We start from the raw sequence: 16,512 nt of genomic DNA on the forward strand, positions 1-16,512 counted from the left end.
TTATGTAACAACAGGGGAAATGAATGAGCACCAATGTAGCATTGGTCTGTTGCTGCTGGAGGCGCGAGCGTAGTGCAAGCTGACCAAACGAAATGTCATTCTCGGCAGCTTGCAGGTGATATAAAACGACTTTGCCCTTCCCTAGCTGCGACTTCATTGGAGAAATCAGGCTGCAGGAGTGCTCCACTGCGCAACAGCGAAAGCTCACACCCGATGTGTGCAAACTTTTTGCATTTCATAATTTGTTGAAAAGGTCCGACACCTGCAAATTATTAATACTTGACAAGTGTGACCGCAGGAGCTGCTCAGTGGCTAAGCTGTTTGCTAAGCCGTTTGCCCAACTCGCTACATTGCTTCTACTGCTACTCGTTCCGGAGGGGAGTACTGCTGTGGACGAATTAAAGAGCGTCTACCCAAAAAGTCCCATCTCATGCTCCACGTGTCAAATTTCCCTTTCATTTTTTAACCGCATTATCTGTTATAAGATTCCGCAATGTAGCACACGGAACGATGGTAGGGGTTCAGGCGGTACGATGACATACTGATTGTAATGCACACTTTCGGTATCGCAAAAGGAATTGCAGTGGTCAGAGCAATAATGCAGTGACTGAGCGTAACTAAAGCTTACTTTTAACAAAAGTGTGGCTAACACATTCGATAAGGTGACAGCTAACAAATTATTCAGGGTTACCAAATAATCTAATTCATTGGTAGTATTTATGTGCCTGTTGTAGAATTTTTCTGTTTTGTTACAAATATAAAAAATGTGCGCCATTGTTATTAAGCGCTGGTATTTGAACACGCCCGTACGCAGGATTAAATTTAAGGCCTCAAGGTTAGCGTGATGGGCGATTGCATAGCGACAATTGCGATTTCAACAAAAAAGGAAAGGACAGAAAATATATCCCACCATCATATCTCTTGGCGTTGGCTTTATGAATAGTTGCTAGGACAACAGAAAGTCTGAGCGATAAAGAAGGTGGTAAATCGTCGCCACTTCATGTGTTTTTCTAATATCTCCTAATTGTTTAAAGTTTCCTTTGCAATTGCGCCACTGCCCTTGGGGAGCAGCACCATTTTGAATGTCAGTTTGTGTTTTGATTTGACGGTCGTTTTAAACTAGTAAATGTTTTTTTTTATAATTTTAGTGATAATTCAACTAATCGAACCGGTTCGCGAACCGGTTCAAGCTCCCGAACCGGTTCGCGAACCGGTTCGGTACGTGATTTTGTCGAACCGGAACTGAACCGGAACGAAATTATTTCAACCGAACCCGAACCGTAACCGAACCGGTATTTTTTTCGGTTCGACACCCTGATATATATATATATATATATACTTGAGAAAATGGTAGACGCACGATTAAAAACAAAAACAGTGGTTTACTGACGTTTCGACTGCGGGACCAGTCTTCATCTTGAGTAACCGCAGTCGAAACGTCAGTAAACCACTGTTTTTGTTTTTAATCGTGCGTCTACAGGGTTCGTACAGGCTTCAAAAGCAAAAATTCAAGGGTTTTCAAGGACTCTCAAGGACCAGAAAACACATTTTCAAGGTCCCCATCTTATGTTTTATCTGGGATTATTTATAACTTTGTCAACACAATGCAAAATTTCGTTATTGCCCAATACCTAAGCACATTAGTGCACATTTAGATAGGCACTAACAGGTTCTTGAATGCTCCCCCAGCTTTATTTTTTATTTAAGAGTTGGTATTTAGAGGTTTTTGTATTTTCTTGGTGCTTTGCTGAGGCTTTTTGATTTCAAAATTTCATTCATTAATGTTGCCTGCATCTCGTGCTTTGTCAGCAAGAGTATCATCTGAAATTAACTCAGCAAGTGTTGCTGCAAGGCAGGATGAACTATGTACACGTCCACCATTTGCACGTAAAAGTAAACGCAGATGGAGCGTATGAGGCACAGCAAACACGCAATGAGCGGCCGTCCACAGACTAGATGGAACATGCAAGATAGAGAACAGAACCCGGGTTTCACTGGATTGTATAGTGACATGGATTCTATTTAGGAGTGCTGCTCCCAATGTTGCCTCGTAATAATGAGAATCCACCAAACTCGTAATTTCACGCAATACACTGACACTTGATTGTTACAATGTTTCTTTACATTTTTAACACCTAAAATTCACGGAAAACACTTTAAATTCTTGTGAAAAGATAGGGCCATTGGTTCTCTCCAGAAAAATCAAGGGTTTTCAAGGACCTTTTAAAAATTCCAGGACTTTCCAGGCCTTGAAATTGACACTTCTAAATTCAAGGGTTTTCAAGGTTTTCAAGGACCTGTGCGAACCCTGGTCTACCATTTTCTCAAGTATTTTTTCTGGCTCCTCGAGAAGTTTTCTTTTACTGCTTATATATATATATATATATATATATATATATATATATATATATATATATATATATATATATACCATTTTCTCAAGTATTTTTTCTGGCTCCTCGAGAAGTTTTCTTTTACTGCTATATATATATATATATATATATATATATATATATATATATATATATATATATAGCTGCTAACAAAAACACTATTGCACAGGGGAGATTTCGTAATAAAGGCAAAATAATTCGCAGGAAAAAGAAACTTTTATTATTGCAGAAGAAAGAACTGTGTTGCGCTCGGCTGATTCGCGTTCGCATCTGCATCCCAGAAAAGCGTACCCGAGAATTCTCAACGCATCGCATGAATTGGTGGTCGCCACCGCTACATTCAACCTTGTTACAAAGCAGACGCAGCATGTATGTTGTTTCTGCCGGTGTAGGCACTTCTGGAGGCTCCTCGTCGTCCGCATGATCAGCTGCGTCGTCCACAGCTATCTTAATGATGTACGCGCCAGACAGCATTAATTCCGGTAACAGGGACGCGTAGCGCGCGTAAACTTGCACTTCACGACCGCGTTCGGCGAGTAGTGGGAGTAATCATTCGAACGGAGACCTTATCAGCTGCCTGCAGCGGACTTTGCCTTGTGTCCTCTCTCCCCAGTATTTCGAGACATCCGTGGTCCTCCGAAAAAACGTTTGGAGATAAAGCGGGCAAATGCGCAGCGCCTATGGGAGGTAAGCACACGGTGAGAAAAAGTTTGGAGAAGATATTTTGAGATATAGCAGAGTTCGAGTTAAAGAGGGATTAATTTGACGGACAGGCACCAGGAATGTTCTTCTCTTCCCCTTCTTGACTGCGCATGAAGCAAAAGCGGCGGGGCGCACATTCTATGCTGCAAAAAGTTTACTGTTTTTTACGTTCCTATTTGGAACGAAAATACCAAAAGCCTTCTTCTGGGATACTCCTACCGTTGATGCTTGTACTGTTGTTAGTGGGCTTTCTTATTTTATTAAGCTGCTATGTCGCATGCAGGCACTTGGTAAGGAAGTGTGCATTGAAAACGAAGTGCCAAGTCTGCAGGACCAATCCTGCATGCCAGGGGACGATGCCGCTTGTAATTTGGGAGTACTTTTGAATCCTTCAGCGCATTTTTTAAAGTTTATTAGCGATCTCTAGGACGTTGCTTCAGCGACAAGGAGCTCCACCATGACAGCGTTATGGATGTGCTGCAGCTCTTATTCACAACAAACACCTTAACGGCGTTGGTTGCGACCAGCACGTGAGACCTTGACAGCAAATTTGGTTTGGTTCTGTATACATTGCGACACGGATTCATTTCTACATAAAATGTTTAAACAAGTTCCGTGATTACATGCGGAGGTTGGAGCAACACCTTAAACTTAGCCGTCGCTAATGATCGAGGGCGAGTATTATGAAAATGCGTTGACCAAAAATGTCAATTTAAATCTCCATGTTAGCGTTATTCCTAAACCTTTACATATGTAGACTTTGTGCATGACTTCCCGCGTTAAATTTCATTTGCTGGGCTATTGAAAATGAAAACAAAATGTGTATTTGTTCCAGTTCCATTTATTTGAACCTCCATGCTAGCGTTCTTGAACCTTTACCTCTATAGTAGACGTGTTATGTTTCATTTTTTCATTTTTATCACGGTCAATATATTTTCTGATCTATGTTTTGCATTTGTTTTATGTGCGTGTAATTGTACTCTCAGCATACTTGTGAATTAAATTTGTGTTAATCTGATTCAACTCCTTTTTTGATCGAAAAAGATGAAAGGTGGTGCGATTAATAGAACGTTGCGGGTATAGTTCTATGAAAGACGGTCATTGGGACCACTGGGCTAACCCCTTTTTAGTTAAAAAGATCTCTCGCTTGCACGTGTCATTTTCTGTTCGGCCACCACGGTGACCCGTCCCAAGCGGGCCACTGCTTAACTACTGCTGTAATAACTCACGCAATAAAAAAACAAACGCAACTGATGAAATTAACCCACATAACTGCAGTCCGAGCGTAAATTGCAAGACAATAACTAAGAAATTTTTCTCAGAAGCTATCATCCCAGTCCTCATATTTTTTCGTGTCATGTCCATCAAGCAGCATAATAAGGACACAATCATAAAGCAATCATGAACTGGCTCATATTAGGCAATTCAACGCAAAATACTTTATTATGGGAAACTGGATTACCGAAAATGTCGCTGCAATAACTTTATTTAGAATCCGTTACGAATGCTGCACCGAAGGAAAATCCGTAATTTTCCTTGTTGTCGAGCGGGAAAGGCAAAACTAACGCAAAATGCGCTGCAGCGTTTATTTTTCATTTCGTTACCCACAGTCCACTGTACCTACAGTACATTTCAGCTATTGGACGACCCCGCAGAACAAAATTCCAGCGCTCCACGCGTAAAGCGCGTCCTGGCCCGGCTGGGCGCACGGCCGTGCGCGCGGCCAGCCGCCGCTTTCGCTTTCAATGGCCGTTGACTACAGCGCCGCCGCTATTTTCTGCGCGAAACGAGCACCCCTACGGGCGGCCGGTCGGGCCACTCTAAAACTTCTAGTTCACTCTAGCACCGCCCGCCCGCACTGGCCCAGCCCGGCATATAGCAGCCCGGCTTCTTCTTTCTCCGCGTTTCTACCACTAGAAGGCGCTCGTGGCGCATCCACCCCACTTTCGTTAATGCGTGAAATGTTTCGATGCAAATGCTTACACGCGCAGCAAAAACTTTTACTTTCTGTGATCATCCTTATTACTACTTAATGCATAAATGACTCGTGCGTATTTGTTTTTTTTTTTATTTTTCTGTGACGTCACCGGAAGTTTGGCCACTACAGCGTTTTGGAGACGGAAACACGCGCGCAGAACAGCAAGAGCAGAGGAGTGTGGAGTGGTGTGGAGTATGTTTAGTGCTTTGTTCGCACGCCGCCGGAACCAGCTGGAACAGCAAAGAGCAGGGAAGGAGCGTGGAATATGTTTAGCACTTTGTTCGCACGCTGCATCGTTTTTATGGCGCATTTATGGCGCAAAGTTCGTTTTGCTTTCAGCAGGTTGCAACGTTTTTAGATCTAAATCAAGTAATCTAAAATCTAACCGTCGGCAGGTTAGGTTGTGTGCGTGCGGTTGTGTGCATGAAAAAACGTTGGCAGGTGGCGCTCCGCAAGCGCGCATTTTTTAAATTGAGAGTCACGGCTTTTGCGCTCGCGTCTCCCGCTACCGTTGAGATTTCTTTTTGTTGGAATGAGTTTTTAGCATTTCTGGTCATACTGTAGCGTGATATCAAGTTACTGCAATAGTCTATGACATCAGCAACCATGCTGAGATAAAAAAACATATCCCGCTGCACTTTTTCACTGAAGTGACAAAAAAGTAAGTTATTAAGAACACTGGGGGAGGGTTCATTACGCAAGTAATTACGGGTTTGAAGTTCAGCATTGGCCATTCCCTGATAGAGGGGCAGATCCAGTTTCCGCCCTTGGGTATGTACAAAGATGTGGCCTTGTAAAGGGGGTTCATACGTGGGGAGTAGCGAGCCGATTCGTTTGGGCAGTCTTGAATTGTTCAGGGTCTAGCAGACGTCTACAAACAAAAAGGCGAATCGGATTCAGAGCTCACTAGCTAGGTCATGTTTTGAAACCTGCAAGACTTTTACGAAGAGGATATCTGTTAGGAATGAGATCTTCACAGATTAAAAGAAAAAGACTGACAAACGTTGCCAATTACAGCATCTGTGACAGGTGTTGACCAACACCGTTCACTAAATTTTATGTATTGTAGGCATCTTCTCTACGCATTTTCCACCCCAGGACACAACGATTACCCACTTTTGTGCTTCACAGTCCTGTACTGACATGATGACAATACAGAAATTGACATCACCGGTTTTGATCATATTGGTTGCAATGGTGTCATTGCTCATAGCATTTTCACCCCGGCCGTAAAGGACTTGCACCAAAAGGGCCCTTTCAAGCACAACATAAACTTTTTGAGCCAGCGAGTGTGATGCACCCTTGCCTCTTGTGCTATTTTGCAGAGCCACAGGACAGACGTGGGTCCAGGCCAGCTGTGTACCTATGGGCAGAATCATGCATGTTGCGTCTTTTGCACCAGTGGACATTGCTGGCTTTTTAAAGGATAGCATTTGTATGCGGCTGGCTTTGACACAATGCGGCCTTCTACGTAACTGTGTACACGTAACGTGATTCACAGGCCTACGCCAGCTGCCGATGCGTGGGCAGGATTGCAGACCATCAGGCTTGCTGGATTCCTTTGTGAACGTTGACTTGCTGCAAAGCCATGTGCACGGTAAAATCCAACACAGCTTCCTGCTTTTGCTGCAAAAGGCTCCCTGCTGCAGTTACGGGAGCTGCCAGGGAAAGAGACACAGAGGCAGGCATGCCTGCGCCACAGCACATTTATTCACTGAGCGTGCTGAGGCAGCAACATTGGCTGCGTAGCATCATGCAAATAACAGAGGATGGGCACTAACATTTCAAATTTCGGCTTCCAAAATGAGCTTGCCGTGTGCTTAAAAAAAATGACATTACAACGAAATGAGGGAAAGCCTGTCAGCGTTCCAGCAGATTGCAGTGAATGCTGCCGTCAAAGCACAGTGCACCATAAAACGACTGTATTCGTTAAACAAGCATGTCAGAGTTCAATAAAGCTCTGCAAACGCCGAGGTGTGTTCCACAAGAAACACAAATCATCTTCCAATTTCAAATAAAAAAGGAGGGCTACTACAATAAAAAAATCAGTGAATCAACCTGCAAGACACGCACGCAGCAATTGCAGTCTCTTATGACACAGAGCAGGCGAATGCCACCCAGTGTACATCAACCCTCGGGACATGGCAAAGGGTCTGGGCTGGCACGAAGGGCTCTTCTGCAGAAGGGGGGCACCAACCCACGCTGCTAATAGATGGTGTTGGGTGGTGCGCCACCGAACAGCAGGCTCCACGAGATGGGCGTCTGCCAGGGACCCCGTCGCCCACTCCGCTCAATGCCTTCGGCGGGGGGCTGCAAAGGAAGAGGTCAACCCTGCTCAGGGCTGCCAATGTTGATTTTGAAGGCCTGCCCAAATGATTAAGTCAAGCATGAAAAAACGGAAAACAGAAAGGAACAAGTAAGTTGGTGCATACTACAGTGTATACCATTTATAACGTAACTGCTTATAGTGCGGGACCGGATGGAACGTACCGCGGTTTTGGTGACTGCTGGTTTGCCTCCCACAGAACTCAATGCATAAACATACCGCTTAAGATGCGGTTGGCCGAAGCACAATTGCGGTTTTTCGGTGTGTGTACTGATTGACCGGCGCAGCTGGGGCATCATTTTAGGGTAGCAAAAGAAAAAAGAAAGGATGACGCAGCGCGCACCCCTTGCTCTCCTTTAACTTTGACACACAAGAAAAAAATAGGCAGTTCGTGCGTACGTGATAACCACAACTGTCCTTGCTTGATGCACCTCGGAAGATAGCGACCCCCTCCCTGTCCATGCGCTGCACGTTGTTTCCGTGAACCGCATGGCCCGTTCTTGCACACGCTTCGTGCATGTTGACGTTGCACGTGCCTTTTTGTCACGCTCGTTTCCACAATTCCGGGGCGGTTTCTTCGCGTGGCAGTGGGAGGAGCCTGACGACTTGCACCAATGGGGAGGCACGCCCATAATGGCGGGAGACCGCAAGCGCTCTGAGCACCGGCTGGCTGCGCCAGGGATGTTTAGGCTTACCACCGTGGTATTTTTTGATGGGCGCTTTCACAGGCAACATGGATGGCATTTTATATTCCACTTTCCAACCACAATATGAGCTCTTTTCTTGCATGAGCATCTTCGCTTGCGCGTCGTGTGGCATTTCAGCGATCGGTTAGAAATGGCCGCTGGAGCTGCCTGCACCGCTTCACGGCCAGTGCCGACACCTTGTTGCCATCTCTTACCGCGCCGCATACACCACGCCAGTTGTATCCGCACCGACGTCGCCACGCCTGCGGAGTGCACTGCATGTTTTTGCGAGAAGAAATTGCTCAATGCAGTTCACGCTCTAGAACGTTGTGCAGATAAGCCACCACCGTTTCCCTTTCCAAAAATCTGCAGATAGCGAGTTGCACGAAGCCAAAGATTTCCACCAAAAATACGTTGCACTGGTAAGCAGCCAGCTTCGGCATCGTGAACACAAGGTGGGGTAAAAAAAAAAAAATCCTAATGGCGTTCTTATCGCAGTCCCACGGCGTCTGTTCACAGACACTAAAAACGCAGCCATGGTCCTTCAAAACAAACACAATCGAAGTTAAAGCCGTGCTCGCCGTTTGCAAGACTGTGCTGCAGCGGCTGATGTGAAAAAAAAAATAATAATAATAATAAAAGACCGTGCCTTTTTTTTTAAGTGCTGTGCATTTGAGATAAATATAGGATGACTTCAGAGGTATGTTGCGATGTGGTTGGATTCACGCATGTCTTGGTTATAGTGCAGTACCACTTATAGTGCAGATTTTTGCAGCTCCCGCGACATATGTTATAAGCGGTCTACCCTGTAGTACCTCTAAAGATTAGAGTGCAATAAACACGACACAGCAGTCCCATTGTTCTCCTGTTGTGTTTATCGTGTTCTAATTTTTAGGAAAAGATAAGGAACGAATTTGGAAAGGATGTCACGCTGCCCGTTGCATTCGTTCAAGGAAGCGTGCCGTCCTGTCGCATTTGTTCCTCTCTGTTGGGATTTCCTCACCCTTCATTCCAAATGCATGAACGCCTCCCAGCTTGCCCAGCTTTGTTTGAAAGCTTCCGTAGCTGTCTGGCTATGGGTGCGTTCAAATGGGCCGTAACACTGGCTTAAAGGCCTTTCCTCAGTAAAACAAATCTAGCAAGAATGAACACTTTGGGAGAAGAAATGGACGACACAATTGCAGTCTGCGCTCATGTCGTCCACCCTTTAGCCGGAAGTGTCTTCTCGATGAACTCATGCCAACTCACTGAGTTTGCTGTTCTCCCGCAGAGCCTGCCCCACGGGGCAAGGCAGGCAGCGAAGAAGAGTTCAGGCAGCCAGGCAAGCTGCTAGCATGTGCAGTGCAGGTCCTATCCATACTTGGCCGCATGAGTATGGGCCGGGGGACAGGGCAGTTCTTGGTGCCACGTCCAACATGATTTGCAGGGACTGAACCCCTTGGACAAGATTGGCAAGCTCAACAGCCATCACAACAGAGCATCCAATGGTTGAACAACACCCTTTGAAATGTAATTATTGTGCGTTTCTGTAACATAGAAGGCTGCCTCTCTTCGACCAATGACAACCCGACGACTTCGATAATTGTGCTCCAGTTCTTCAGCATCGGCTTCCATCCGTCTACATGTGGTACAGCACTGGTGACAGGACAATAAGGGGATGGAGCCCAGTGGCCCACTTCCCCCCTCCCCCAAAAATTTTCGTGAACACGGGTAAGCAGTGGGCAACGCCACTAGCTCTGCCAAACATCGAATAATGACTGCAGATCATTATTTTTGTTTCACAATACTACATATCTAGCTTTGATGTCTAGGCTCCACAAAACAAGCAGAAATTTCTCGATTTTCCTGGCAGAAAAAAAATGATCACAACACTCCCGAGGTCATGTAGAGTACTGCACGGCATGCTGAAGTCCCTTTATTTTACTCATTTTTTTATTTTTGTAGGTTTTAATCTTTTTGGTTTTTTTCCATGTTCTCCCCCTTTTTTTGCAGTCCCCCTCCACCCCCCCAAAATGAAACCCTGTGCACACCACTGCAGTGGCCCCTTATTTCTTGTCCATCTACAGCTATGCATTTTCATTTAAACACGTACTATATTACAGGGCGATCAGGGGTGAGACAGCTGAATCAGATTTGGGAGCAGTTTTTGGAGCAGCGAAATCTCGATTTTGGAGCAGAAGAATCTTGATTTGGAGCAGAATGACGACATTTATTATGTCCCTTTACGAGCCTAAAAAAACAAATTTTTGGCAACTCATGGGGGAAACGTGCACTTTTTAATCGGTGATGAATGTACATAACACTGAAACAGCCTTTCAATAAAGTTTTTTCTACCAGAGTATCACAAGGTAAGAACTGCACTACCTCTTTAGAAACCATTTTTAAATGCTTAGGCTCAATGTATAGATAGCGTGGAATGCCATTGAGAATATCGAATTGAAAAACTACGCAATTGTAAGGCAGTTTTATTGCCATGTAAATGCCAAAATTATTATTTTTGTATTCCCAGACGGGGCTTTACGCACAAATGTAGAGCCACGAAAAAGCTGCGCAAAGCGAGGTGACAGTCGTCGTACCCACCAGCCCTCCCATTTCAATCCCCAAAGTGCACGTTCACTACGATCGTAGTTTGAGTAACATTGGTATGTTTGGCCTCCTCCCTCTTGGCTAAGTTTCACTTCAGAGAGATGAACCATTATTGCTAGCGTGCAATGATAGCCCGTCCCGCTTTCGGACATTGCTTGAACATTATGCGGTGATGTAGCCTGCGCCACCACTTCTGCAATGTCGATCGTGCCCTTCCCGCCGCTGGCAAGCTTGCTGTCAAGGGCAGTCATAGCTCAGCATTTTATAGCACCGCAATGAGTGCGAAATTTCACTTCAACCACACACAGCACCTCACACTCAAGGCCGAAATACGGCGAATTCGCAAGCACCCCTTTGTTTTTGCTGAACTCCCGTCTTTCGAGTCGCGCAACTTCCCACAACAGATCAAACGACTAAATGTAAACCCAGCCACCCCCATAACCATAACCACGGTAGAAATCGGCGAAGGGCCCTCTGCCTGAACCGCGAACAACTGCTTCGCCCGGTGGCCATGTTTTCCAATCTTCACCACAGAAACGGCGCTCCAAAAATTGCCGTTTTTTTCACCAACTTGCACAAGTACCTTGTGCATCAACATAAGTATTTTTTACAAGACTTTTCAATGCTTTTCAATGAGAAAACTTTAAAAAACTCTAGAATATAACATTGCCAACCCGACATTTCTACGTTCGAAAAAACTGCCTCAGGGTCAATTTCATGCGGGTTTTTTATTGAATGATCAATCAATTACCTTTACAAACAGCATCACCTTGGGGGTGCTAGAAAATTATGCCATCAGTAAGCATTTTTCCGCACTGAAACTAACGGGAGCGCTAAAATCCTTGGCTCTCAGATTGTTTCGGAGCAGTTTGGAGCAATTTTTGCAACTTTCAAGCTTTTGGAGCGGTCTGGCGCAGGAAAACAAATTTGTATCAAAACTGCGCAATATGCGCAGCTGTCTCACCCCTGGGCTATAGAATGACCCTCTATACAGGTTGACTGTTAAGGGGACGTGCTCCTTGAAACAACCCTTTTTTTAATTAAAGGGGCCCTGAAAGGCGTTTTGAGCACACTAAATGAAGTAGCGCAATCGTTAGATTGGGTCGTCAAGGTCATCTGGGCCAAGTATTACTCTTTTACGCGCAGCGGAAAGCTCACACTTTTGTTGCAAAGTTTGTCGCTTTTTTCTCACCCTTTCCTTCGTGTTTTTGGACGCCGCCATCTTCACATGTCTACATCATCGATTCCCAGATGTTCGTCATGAGCTAGACATCCTGCTATTGGGCGGCTTTTTCACGCACTTCCGGCAAAGAGATGAGTCGTCTGCTCAGCGTCGGCTCGCCGGCTGATCTGCCAGCGGAGTGCCGGAGTGCTCGGACATTTTACGACAAACGAAACAAGTGTAAACAAACGCTTAACCATTCGTATTGAATGCAACACGGCCATAACACGACATGGATATTCTCTTACCTGAGTACGTTTCATAAAGAAAGCGCTGAAGCCCCATGACACTTCTTTTGCGCAATCGCAGAGAACGCCCTGAGCCGAATGCCCGGGTTTGACGGATACATTTTATTCCACTTCAAAACAATCCAGAGATGCGTTTCGAACGAACACAACGTCACAACATGCGTTGCAAGTCTGAACCGCGATTGACAGACGATGGGTTGCCTCCTCCTGCCCGTCGTAAATTCGGCACTCACCTCGCGAGCGGTTTGCGGGGACGAACAGCAAGTCACTTAACTCTGGCGCGCAAGCCGAGATGGCTTTTAGCCACTCACACTGCACATACCCCATGCGAGGTTGAGTCGTACGTCGCTCGAGAAAGATAATCCAGACAATGGGAATCACTATCCACCCGCAGAAGCGCAACGTCGCATTTCATCGTGAAACAAAGGCGTCCACAACACACACACCATTGCCTCCTGTAATGCCAAACGCATCTCACACTTCCCAATGGGAGTGAGTGGTACGCCTGCAGTGCCCACAGGTCGCGAGGTGGGGCGCCGAGCTGAACCGGGATCACGCAACCGTAACTGACTTCTGGGGCGGTTTGTGCCTTGTTGCCAAGGCAACCGATGTTTGAGATTGTCAAAGGAGTGGTGCTCGCTCCAGCGCTAGAAAGCTCAGAGCCGCGCCGGAGCATGTTTTGCCAACGTTGCCGCTCTCCACCACGCGTCGCCCCAAGCTGAACTGGTCACATGATTGAAGCACATGGAGGAAACCTTTTCTTTCCTCCATGTTGAAGCATTTTGTGCACTGGTTCTGTATCAGTTTAAAATGTCTTTTTCACATGCCGCGGGCAGGAATTACCACCACCGCAAAATAAGACCCGGCACCAGCGGGGCCACATCTGATACGGCGCTTTTTGGATAAACCGTGCGCAGTGCATGAGGGGCATGAGGGACCGAGCGCATGATCCTCCCCGAGCGGCTGCGAGTTCGCCGCCGATTAAAAGTCACGTGCTGCCCTGCAGCAACGCACACCGCGAAAGGGCCAGGCCAGGCCGCCACACAAATGCGGCCAGATTTTTCGTTCGCTTTTCCAGCCTTGAGCGGAGTGAGGGATTCAAGGTGTCAACAAAGCTTGCCCGTAGCAGACGGCAGTATGAGCAGCGCGATAGCGGAACTACGTCACCGCCGAGGAGCGCAGCATCATGGGAGGGAAGGCTGGCGCGCCGTCAACAGCGGAGAGTAAGTTGAAAGGAGGAGGAAACGCGGCGCGACGATAATGCGTGGTTTTTGATTTACGATTTCTCAGCTAATACTCATCGCTTTAACAAAATTCTTGCGGGAGGAGATTGCTAATACGTTGTCTTATTTGGTTACATGTACATCCATGCATCGGCGGAAGGTATTTGAGGACCCCTTTAAATGAACTTAGAAGGGTCAAATCTGTACAGTTAGTAAAGATTGAGCCCCTCCTGTCATGTGTCATGTTTCGGACAGCTGCTCTGGATGATTTTTTGCACAGCATGGCACACAGAAAAATGCCTTTTTTGTGCACACACTTTTGTGCACACACTTTGCAATACGACAGCTCTGAGTATGCAGAATTGCATGCACAAGCTGAGAACATGGACATAAACACCAAACCAGGAAAAATACAGCTAAAAGTTTTTTTTTTTTTGATAAATGTTGGTATTTTTGCTCAAATAACATAAAACCTGGTGGCGACATAGGCTGACATGAGCCCAGCAGGCCAGCACGGTACCTGGCAGAGGTGGAGCCACTCATCCAGCCGGTCGGCCAGCAAGATGGCGTCGGGCGTGTTGTCGCCCTCGGAGCAGTACACCAGCAGCAGCACCACGGGGATCTCGTCCGAGACACTGCGGTCGCCAGGCATGCACACAGGGGCCCTTCAGGCATCTCAAAGGGACCCGGCAACACTCTTTGAGCAGTGCAAGCAACCTGTGCGACATTTAGATTACACTGCCAGCAATACCTGAGCCAAATATTACATGTGCAGGTGAAGTGGTGAGTGCGCAAATTGCTGTGAAAGACGCAGAAAGACCAGCCGCACTCTCTTCAATTTTCCTCATTATGCACCCCTGGCATGGCCTAAATGACGTCATTGTGGCCATGGATGTCATATTGACTGTCGCTGTTCAACTTCGCAACTTATTTCTGGCATTTCCTGTGACGATCCACCGTCGTCGACGCTGTGTACCAAACTCTTCTGCGCCTGAACTGTATGCACATTTTTGGCGTTTCTTTTGCTCTTTGAGTGCGCGCAAAATTGAGCGACGATCTCAATATTCCCCTTTCATTGAGACCCCTCGACAACAAACGTTTATTGCTTCAAAAACGCCCTACCAAGCCTGAGCGCGTGCTTGTGAGCAGGCAGCCATGCCTGCTTTTTTGTGGCACCATACCAGAAATAGACCCTCCACGTTGCGGAGAAAAAGAGAAAACTCCTCGGCGTGTGCTATAACGAAAGCCGCTGAAGAGAACGCCGTGAGCTGCCCCCCTCTGCGGGAGAGAGCACACATCTTTCGACGCTTGCACGTGGCCGAGTTGAGAGGGAAAATTATGCGCGGTTTCTCATGGCGCATAGTTTTGGTGATAGTGAATGGATTTTCTTAAAGGGACACTGAAGTGAATTTGTCAAGCTCCCGTTTTTGCTTGCACTGTGTAGACTGGCTCAAATTAACACACTATTAATCGTTTATCCGGTTGACAAATCGGTAATTATTTTACAAAGCGCGAAAGAAGAAAAACTACTATGCGCGGTTTGCGGCGGCCGCACCAACTAAAGGCTGTGACGTCAGGAGGGGGGGCACTGTGATTGGACGATGCCCAAGGTTAGCAATCAAACAAGTTTCGGTTTCGGTTTCGGTTCTGTAAAACAACATGCTTGACATCTGAGATGGCGTTGTTGGATGGGCATTCTCGATATCTCAGTTATCGCCGTACCGCGCTTCTGCCATGTTGTCGGCTGTCAAATGTCTAAGATAAACCTCCCAGGGCGGCTTGGAATCGTAGAAATCAGTAGACGAGGCCTACGCAGTGGATTGAACGCCCTCCGCGTCACCGCAGACTCTCAAATGCCATGCGCTTTTCCCGCATATTCGGAGCTTGCCTCACTCATGTCTGTTCGTAAAAAGCTAGTTCGCACCAGGCCAAGGGTGTGCTGATTCGGGCCTGGGCCCACTGCCTGCAAGCAGTCGGTGCTTGTGGCAACAGCACGCCAACGAGAACTCGCTAGCGCGTCATTGTCAGTATGCGCGCGTTCTGCGATCTCGCTCGTGGAGCAGGAACGTTACGGCCCAAAAATGGTGAACTCAGTTCAGAAATCATCGGCCGCATACGAAAAAACCAACTTACAAAAAAAAAACATGTACCCGCGGGGATTCGAACTTGCGACTTTCAAAACAAATTCCAGCGCCTCAAACCGTTAGGCCACGAGCCGGCGCTGGCCGGTTGGGATATATAAGGTTTATAATGTATGACCAGTTTACACTTTTATTTATTTTAAGCATTTTAAGTACTTTATGTGACTATTTGTTGTATATCACTCCTGCAGTAAGTGTCCCCCAAACTTCCGCAATATCTCACGTCTAGCAATTGCATTTCTTTGACGGAAAATCGTTCGCAGATGTGCGGTCGTGCTGCTGACCGCTGTGCTTGTTTACCCAGCGCAAAAAGTGCTTCCTGCTCCCTAGTTTTGCGCTGTACGGTAAAAGTTTCAGGTGATTTTATTTTCTTAGTACCTATATTGACTTCGCTGACTCTTCTCCCGCCTTCAATTGGCCTTAGATTTTCCTACTAGCGTAAAGTCAGCGAGGCGTCGCATGTGCACTTGTGCAGCGCTTGTGTGGAGCGACCCGGACTCTGAGTTTGACACAGTGTACAAACTAACAAAGTAAGGAAAGGCACATTCTTTCATTCACAAAGGTGTTGTGGCTTAGTTTCAATTGAGCGAGCGAATAGCGACGACCCGTCGGCGGACGGCGGACAAAACGCTGGGCCGACTGACTCGATCGGTATCTCGGCTGGTCGGCGAACCGTGCAGTAGCGCAGCCATTTTCCAGCTCATCTCCTGCTGACGTCACACGAAAACGCCACAGAAAATGGGCGAGCGTAAAGAGAGGAGGACAGCATTTTCGAATTGATTTTTCTACTAAATAAATTCGCGTAAACGCGGCCAGAGTGGTCGAAACAATGCCTACGGACTCCGAACTACAATTTGCGCTAGTAATCCCGCAATGTTTACAAAACACTTCAGTGTCCCTTTAATTGTTCTGGGAGGAGATTGCTCAGACTTTACCTCAAAATACATTCCGAGTAGTCGATGGTAAATGCTGCAGGGCCCCTTTAAAGGGCCCCTGAGATGGGGTTT

The 16,512-nt window shown here is 46.6% G+C and overlaps 1 protein-coding gene across 3 annotated transcripts in view; it reads right to left on the bottom strand.

Annotated features, from left to right (window-relative positions):
* Positions 1-6,761: 6,761 nt before the first annotated feature.
* The window catches only part of LOC144176051 (proteasome assembly chaperone 2), a 42,473-nt gene continuing 32,722 nt past the window's right edge, over positions 6,762-16,512 (bottom strand). For all 3 annotated transcript variants that reach the window (XM_077705172.1, XM_077705170.1, XM_077705171.1), the window contains 2 exons: positions 13,885-13,999; positions 6,762-7,383 (listed from right to left, as the gene is read on the bottom strand). In XM_077705172.1, coding sequence (XP_077561298.1) covers positions 7,279-7,383; positions 13,885-13,999 — 220 coding nt within the window. In that variant the 3' untranslated portion in view covers positions 6,762-7,278. The remainder of the gene's footprint in view (positions 7,384-13,884; positions 14,000-16,512) is intronic.

Source organism: Haemaphysalis longicornis, unplaced genomic scaffold (genome assembly GCF_048455015.1).
Source record: "Haemaphysalis longicornis isolate Haplotype H1 unplaced genomic scaffold, Haemaphysalis longicornis Haplotype H1 scaffold_3, whole genome shotgun sequence".
NCBI classification, from domain to species: Eukaryota; Metazoa; Arthropoda; class Arachnida; order Ixodida; family Ixodidae; genus Haemaphysalis; species Haemaphysalis longicornis.